We start from the raw sequence: 8624 nt of genomic DNA, 5'->3' as shown, positions 1-8624 counted from the left end.
TTGTAGACCAGGCTGGCCTCGAACTCACAGAGATCCGCCTGCCTCTGCCTCCCGAGTGTTGGGATTAAAGGCGTGCGCCATCACCGCCCGGCTTCCAAATTGTTTTCTGAGAATGTCAAGAATCACTGGTGCTTCAAAACAAAGAATTCCTGTCACCTCCAACAGTCTTTTCTCACAACCTTGAGCCCATCACCACGGAGGACTATTTGGCTATTCCCGGAGTCAGAGTTCTCCTGCCGTGATAGTTTCCATATGCTGTCTTCACACAGCCTCCCAGCTACTTTTTCTAAGTTTTCTCCAACCTTCTGTGCCTTATACTTCCCAGAAAAACCCAGAAGCTATCTATAAACCTGGAGATTTTTCTTTGAACTTGGGTTCCTTAGGAGTAGGACCGTACTTAGTCTCCACAGCCACTCATGATGTCTGACTGCGCACAGCATGTGCGTTGGCGTTTCCTCAGCAGGAGGACGATGGGCAAGACTGCACCTCTGGTTCCTGGGTCCCTCCTGAGAGCAGTCATCGTGCTGGAGCTCTTAGAAGAGTCATTGTCATATGAAAATGTGGAAAGGCCTCGGGTGTTATTGTTCTTTATGGAGGAAAGAAAGCTCAGGTACACAAAAGCGGATAAAGAGCCGGTGGCTCATTTCACATACATAAAGGTTTGACTTAGATGGTAAGAATGGGTTAGTTTTCTGTCACTGTGGCAAGTGTGCTGAGAAAGTCAACTTCAAAAGGAGAAAGGTTAGTTCTGGCTCATGGTTTCCAAGGTTCCGGTCCGTGATTGACTGGTTCTACCATTCTAGGGTCTGTGTAGCACTGTACACCATTAAAGAGATGCATGGCAAAGGAAACGGTTCACCTCATAGCAGCCAGGAATCAGAGGAACGGGAAGGGACCAGGACCCCAATATCTCCTTCAAGGTCATGTCTTTTGGGAGGCAACCCATCTTCTCTTGGGGTAATGACATGACTGTCCCAAGTTAGGCACTAAGGTGGCTCTTAATGATATTCTTTTGATATCACTACGGCTTGGGATAAACTAACTGCATTTTGCATTATGAAATGGGCATGAGCCTTTGGGAAATCGGAATGGGATACTGTGATGTGGAACTACACTGCCAAAGCCTGTGTGGCTATTGGGAATTGGTGAGACCTGTGGGAAGATGTGTCATTCCAACTAGGAAGAAGTTAGGTTATAGGGGCAATAAAGTTTGAAGGGAACATTGGACTCCAGGCCCTTCCAAACTGTTTCTCAGTCACCACGGGTGAACAGGCCTCCTCTGCCACATGCTCCCTCCATGATATACACACACAAGCCCACATTAAGTCCAAGGGCACCAAGCAACCATGGAGAGGAAGTTCTGAAACTGTGAGATGGCCAACTTTTGTACTGTAAAGTTGACTCTCCCAGGTATTTCGTCATAGTGATGGAAAGCCGACTAACAGGAGGGTGTTCATATTCTATGCCAGAAGCAGAACCAGAACCAAAAGAGGGGATGTTACAGAGTACTGGTTTCTCTTCACAGACTTTCTAGTGCCTAGAAACCTCCAGCAGAGAAACAAGCTTCCTGAGGCTAGGTGCTCCCTGTTAGGAAGAGAAGGCAAAGGAGCAGCCACCTTCACCGCCTTCACCGTGCCATTTGCTAGATGCCGCTGCAAACACAATTCTTCATTCCTTCCTCCTAGGGCCAAACGCTAAAGTGTTTGACCTGTGAGCATTGCACCACCTCTATGATGTCATGATTTGTCCAGGGATTCCAGTGCACACAAATGCCAAGGAGGCCCAAAAATAGTCTGCCATATTCGGTCCAGATACTATCATCTACTTCCCCCAAGAAACAAGACAAGACACAAATTCCAAGGACAAGGAACTGGTGATTCAGAAAGTTCCTTCTCCATCTCTGCCCACGGAATTCTGGTTCCAAGTGGGAAATGTAAGTAGCCTGTTGGTACCTTAGAACCCAGCATCTGAACCACATGACTGGCAGGATCAGAGTTTGCTCTAAAACAGAAGCCGCCATCTATGAACAGCTACTGTAAGGCAAGGGACTCTACTCTGTCCTCAGAAGTCTTGGGCTGCGGTTTTACACAGAAGCTGAGAACATCAGACCCCTAGCTCCTGCGCCTGTGGGTCAGCCACCAGACCTGCAGCAGTGTTTCCCTCTGAAAGGGTCCAAACCGGAACCAGCTAGTTCTCCGTGGAGGAAGGGAGAGAAAGCAGACTGCAACGGAGCCGTTTTCACGATCGAATTTAGTCAACACCCTGATATACCAGACAGACCAGAACGTATGGTCAGGACCCTTCTCATCTTTGGCTGTATTACTGCACCCAGCAGCTGCTCCGTTTCCTCTGCCTCCTCCTTTCTCACACCCTCAGTAGTGAGGGTCTGTTTAATTTTATCCAGAATCATCAAGCACAACGTCCTCCTAGGTGCAAGGTGTTTCCCAGTTAAATGCAACTTCCGATGCTCAGACCCAGCAAGAGCCATGGTGCTTGCTGCTACCCTCCCTAGCCTTCTCTTCTGGAATCAGTCTTTCATTCCTCCCAACCCTGGGCTTCCTGCTAACTCACGGGACTGAGAGAGAGACAAGAGACAGGTAGACACAGAATCTTAGGAAATGAGGTCTGTAGGGCAATGTGGTGAGCTGCCCATCCCCCATCAAGAGTAATAATGGACCCAGTTTTCTGTCAGATTCTCAGCCATACTTTCAAGCTAAACAATGTATCGACAATACAGGCTTGCCCTTCAACACGAGCCCTTCAGAAACCAGGGAGCACCTCTTCCAGGACGTCTTCCCCTAATCAGCTAGAGACACGTACCCTCCCCGTGCTACCCCATGCTACTAAGTATATTTGCTATTATGGTCTTGACATGCCTCACTCCATACCATTTTGCACATCCATCTCCTTATATAATGGAAAGATCCTGAAAGCCATGGACTTTCCTTTCATCATTATCCCTTCCCGTAAGGCTGAGCAAAGACGCTCGTCCATTCCAAGTATCAGCAAATGTGTATTGCATTAAGATGAATGACCTTTCTAAAACTCAGGCAAGATTTAAGGAGAGGTCAGTGGGGCTCAGGAAATAATTAATCGTGAGTTAGCAACATTTTTCTCTGTATTTTCTCCTCCAAACCAGCTGTGACCTTCTCCAATATGGCCTTCCCTGCCAGGAAACTTTTTGAAAAAGAAGGTGGCTAGTCCTCCTAGAGGGATATTATTATTATTATTATTATTATTATTATTATTATTATATTGTGTGTGCATGGTGGAGATTGGGGGTATCACAGTATACATGTGGAGGTCAGAGGACAACTTTTGTAAAACTGATTTTCTCCTTCTACCTTTCCATGAGTTCCAGAGGCTGAACTTGGGTTCCCAGGCTTGCACAGCAGGCCTCTTTATCTGCTGATCCATCCTGCCAGCCTCTCTGGGTTACATTTCAGAGAGGGAAACTGAGGCACAGACATGGAGAATGAGAGATCAGATTGCATAGTCTGCTGTGGGAAGCCTCTCAGAATAGAAGACAAGGAAAATGACTGAAAATAGGAGGAAATCCAATTCCTGGGAGTCAAGGCTTCTGCCAGGACACAACACTAGAGCTGGGGTTTGCAAACTGGGGACTATGGCCACCCAAAGTCTCTGGCTAGTGTTCCCCCAAGGACATTATGTGGAGATCGCTGTGGAAACCATTCCATATCTCAGGGCTTCAATCCTGACCCTGATTTTAGCTGCAGGAAGCCTCACCCATGAGGACATTGTCACTGGAGACGGGGAAGAAGAAGAGCTGTTTTCTCTGCAGACTTCAGGAGGGGACATAGCTGCTGGGCATACTGAATGCTCTTTTCATTGGCCCCTCCATGAACAGCCCTCCCCAAAGCCAACAGGTTGCATTCTCTGAGCCTAGTACTTCCAGAACCTTCTCTTCCTCATGTTGTCAAAGCTAGGCAATTGCGCACGTGCGCACTCACTCACACACACACACTCTCACACATACACACAATGTATGTGTGCATGTGCACATCTACCAATGAGACATCAGTTTCAGAAAAGTACAGAACAGAATCTAATTCAGAAGGTATTTAAAGGCTGATGCCTTGCCTGAGACATATCAAAATATCAAGATGAAGAAAACCGACCAATAAGCACACATCAGTTCCTGTGAAAACATAAGTCTTGGCTTTGATTGGTTATTGACTCAGACCTGTTCAAATACAAAAGGCCTCAGGTCTCCCAATCACCCTAGAAAATGAAGGTTGCCTCCCTGCTAAGTCAGCACAGCTTGCCCCAGAGCAGTGAAGGTAGAAACCACTCCTCTATAAAGATCGTCTTACTGCTAAGGGAGCACGGGAGCCATTTGCTCCACCTCAGGCTTCACTCCTCTATAGTCTTGGTCATGAACTATTTCTGCTAAGTCACAATGGCAGCTAGTTCAAAACTCCCAGCAAGATCCTCTGGGTTGGGTTGCATCCATACACCCGAGTCCCTGCCAGATCTCTGCCTAGGAAACATTCCAAAAAAATTCTTGCAAGTGTGCACATTCATGCAAGGCCTTCAGGCCCCAAGGATTCCAGGACAAATGTAGGATCCAGCAGGGAGAGCCTTAGTGGACTGGAGAGACCATCTATGGTTTCATAGTGCAGCCTGCTGGGCACCAGTGATGGACAGTTCATAGAGAAAGAGTGAAGGGTACCCATATAAGAATGGGCATGTTGTCTCTCCTCTATGACATTCAGTTCCTTTAAGGGACTCACAAGCCTCAAGATTAGACTTCAAGACCTTTGATGGTAAAAGATAACTACTTCTGAATCTTTCAACAGGCAGCACAAATACACATACAAGCATTCTAGAATGTGCCAAGCCAGTGTATAAATTGTCATTCATCTTTCAAGCCAGGCTCCATGACTGCAGCTTCTTCATGAGGCATGAAGAGGCACCCCACAGTAGTAAACATCAACCACACAAAACGACCCCAGAATGAACCCATGATGGCTCCAGGTGGGGAATCGCTAGCTTAGTCTCTGGGTGCCCAGTGGGTCTTTGCAGGTGGTAGCAGAAAAGATGAAATACAAGAAGCAGGAGAGAGAACTCACACTAAAGAGGTATCTTCAAGATTAGCAAATGGGGAAGCTGGGTGTGGCGGTATATGTCTTTAGTCCCAGAAGTCAGGAGGCAGAGGCAGGTGGATCTCTGAGTTCGAGACCAGCCTGGTCTACAGAGAGAGTTCCAGGATAGCCAGGGATACATATTGAATCCTGTCTTAAAAAACCAAAACAGAAGAAGGAGAAGGAGAAAAATAACAGATTAACAGGGATAATGGAAGTCCTGGGCCCTTGTATTTGTAAAGAGACAGCATAGGCCTTTGAGAATCAGATAAACTAAGACTCATTTGAGACGATTGTGTGGAGTGGAGGGTCCACTGTGGAACTCCCTTGGGGGAAAGGACTGTTTCCCTATGTCCTACCTTAGTTTTCTCTTTACAAGCTCTCCAAGTATCTGCCTGTGGACCATAAAGAGCCTGCCCTTCCGTCTCCTGGACACCTTCCCTGATGCCAGCCTAATGTGGGTTTCCCCTCTGTATGCTGGGAATACCATTGTTTAATAAAGAAACTGCTTTGGACCTATAGCAGGGGAGAACAGAACTGGGTGGGGGAAAACTGAACTGAACACTGGGAGAAAAGAGGTGGAGTCAGGGAAAAAGCCGTGTAGCCCTGCCAGAGACAGGTGCCAGAACTTTATCTGTTAAGCCACAGCCTCATGGTGATACACAGATTAATGGAGATGGATTAAATTAATATGTATGAGCTAGCCAATAAGAAGCCAAGCAGTGTTTTAAATAATATAGTTTCTGTGTGATTATTTTGGGTCTGAGCTGCCGGGCAGCCAGGAAACAAACAAGGGACCTCCTACTACACCAGCCCTTCTCTTTCCACCATGTCCCTGAGATATGATGTCACAGGTCACCGAGTAGGCAATTGCCTGCCCACTCTCCCACACACATACTTCACAGTGTTTATTTAACCTTCTCAGCAACTCCAGACCCAGCCACCCCCACTTTCCCACCAAGGCTGCCTGTCTTGAGGACAGCCTCCAGCTCTGCTCCAGTTCCCCAGGCCCAGTCTAGACAGAGCTGAGTTCTCCAAATCTGCCAGCCCAGGAACAGGGCTCGGCCCCAAAGGTAATTCTTCTCCTGCGCATGAGGTCGTTTTGGTAGCCAAACCTCAGTACATTTTGGAGTCGTTTCCCACTTAACTAGTAGGCCAATCACCTGAAGTCCCTGGGGGGAAGCCAGGGCTTTCTGGAAGAGAGAAGGTTGTTTTGAACTCATACTTTTCAAAACAAATGGACTGTTAGACAAAACAGACGACAGAGGTGGGTGGCCTCTTGAGATGCCAAGAGAAGATCAAAGCCCACTCGAATGCGAGAAGCAGACTTGGTGTGGCCCCAGGAACCGTCTAGGTGGCCCATGCTATGAAAAGGCAGCCAAGAAGCAGAGCTTCCGGGTGATGAGCCGCGGTCATATCCCCCCCCCCCCACTCCTGCTCCCAGGCCAGAGCTTTTCAGTTAATAATTCATCTGGAAGGAACACCTGCTCTCCCAGTTCCTTGGGAGGCCTCAGGCATGGCAGCACAAGGAGGTGAACCTGCCCAAACTCTGACCCCAGGATGCTTTCTTTTGCCTCACGCTGTGGAATTCTTCCCATGGACTCAATCCTTTTGGTGGGTGCCCTTTCCCCAAACCAGAGCAGTGGACCAGGAATGCTCTTTGTGTTTGCAACCTTGATAATTAGATCATTAAAACCAACACAAGGGCACATGTGGTAGGGAGGCCATTATGTCGGCCTGTAAGCTGCAGGCTTCCGTCTTTTCCAAAGGATTGCACCTATCAAGTTAGTTCGTATATCCCTCAGTTCAACCTCTCAGAATCTTGAAAGCCAAGGAGGAAAAAAAAGTCTCAAAGAAACAGGAACATTTGATCCTCCAGTGCCGCGTCCTGATATTCTATCCCGGAAGAAGACTGATAGTATACACGAAGTTTCTAGACTCTAGAAATCTAGAATCTAGACTCTTTAACCATTTTAAGCTAGTCAGACCTACTGCATCCTAGCAAGTTCTTTAAAGGAGCTTTCATTGATGGTTTACAGATGCTTGGGACACTTTCAAGACACCAAATGAGGAGAGGGATTCCAGGACCAAGGCTTTCTACAAGTTAGAAAGCTGTGGATAGTCCTCGCCCATCCATTTCTCCTTTGTGGGATCTGTCATATCTTTCCTACCCCAAAACAGCCTTGTGGCCATTTGGTACCACCCAAGGTTCTATTCCATCCCAGTCCTTTCCTTGAAAAAGAACAAGACCATTCTCTTTTATTCCCAAAAAGAAGGCAGGGAAATTGAGAGTGTGGTTCTCACCTAATAATGGAAGTCTTAGAACATCAACCTGCATCATGTTCTCCCCCTTCCATCCCCCAGCATGTCCCTGCACACTTCCTCAACCACAAGATACAGAGCAAGGGCAAACCACCTAGGAAGAGCAGGCCTCTCTGTGCAAACAGCAGACTGCCAGCACCCAAGAGAGTTGACATTGCATTGGTTAGGATTTGCATCTTAACCCCAAAATGTCTCCTCCCACACTCACCTGATGAGGTCAATGGGTTGAAATTTATAAAACACTCCATAGCGAGCCCATTCCTGATACAGCAGCTAAGCAAGAAAGATAGGAAGACAGATTAGCGGTGAAGTGGTCAACAGTTCATCTAGTTTTGTTCAATGTAAAGTCAAAATGTTATCCCCAAGGCCCAGCTTCTAGAAGTCTCATGAGATGCCCATATAAGTATATCCAAAGGCAGGAGGCTACAGGAACTGCCTTTGCCTTCTCCGAATAATAGAGATTACCAACACACAGTTAGAAATACTCAGGTACCTATAAGCATCACCTTTATCACCAGTGTGGCCTGGCCTAGCATGAGCCCTGACACTCATTGCTCACCCCATTAACAAGTATTCCCTGAATGTCTCCTGTATTTCAGGCACTGTCCAGGACCCCAGATGCTACAGTAAACCCATTAAAATCACTGTTGCCATGGCTCTTGTATTTGATGTAGGCAGACAACTATAAATATATAAGATTTATAAATGCTGTTAAAAATAAGTCAAGATATGAATAATATAATGTGGGGTAGGGGTTGGATGCTGTTTTAGGTGGGATAGCTAGGGAATGCCCCTCTGAAGAGAAGGTAACATCTAAGCTCAGACCAGAAAGAAATGTGGAGGACACGCACTCTCCCTGTGCAGGGTTCCTGAAGTGAGTATCTATGGAATAGCCTAGAACACCAGAGGAGGATATGTGACTGGGACAGAGTAAACACCGGGAGAGAGAAAGGGGGTGACCATTGTAGAAGGTACCAGATGTGGTGCAAAATCTGTGGTGAAAGCTCTGGATTTTGAAGGAAAACCCCAGAAGACTTGCTGCTGAGGAGAGGAACAAGCTAACTTCGATTGCAGAAGGTTCATTCTGGCTATTATGTGAAGAAAAAAACTGAAGAGCAGGGAAACAGAGAGGCTACAGTTGGGATGGTCCAGAGGAGAGATGATGCTAGCTGGGCTAGTCCAGGGGAGGGATGATAG

At 47.0% G+C, this 8624-nt stretch overlaps 1 protein-coding gene across 2 annotated transcripts in view; it reads right to left on the bottom strand.

Moving 5' to 3' along the window:
- The window catches only part of Ano2 (anoctamin 2), a 353619-nt gene that overhangs the window by 227643 nt on the left and 117352 nt on the right, over positions 1-8624 (bottom strand). For both annotated transcript variants that reach the window (XM_005365256.3, XM_013352922.2), the window contains exon 9: positions 7636-7700. In XM_005365256.3, coding sequence (XP_005365313.1) covers positions 7636-7700 — 65 coding nt within the window. The remainder of the gene's footprint in view (positions 1-7635; positions 7701-8624) is intronic.

The sequence above is a fragment of the Microtus ochrogaster genome, unplaced genomic scaffold (assembly GCF_000317375.1).
Source record: "Microtus ochrogaster isolate Prairie Vole_2 unplaced genomic scaffold, MicOch1.0 UNK1, whole genome shotgun sequence".
NCBI classification, from domain to species: domain Eukaryota; kingdom Metazoa; phylum Chordata; class Mammalia; order Rodentia; family Cricetidae; genus Microtus; species Microtus ochrogaster.
This window is presented reverse-complemented; position numbering and strand designations above follow the sequence as displayed.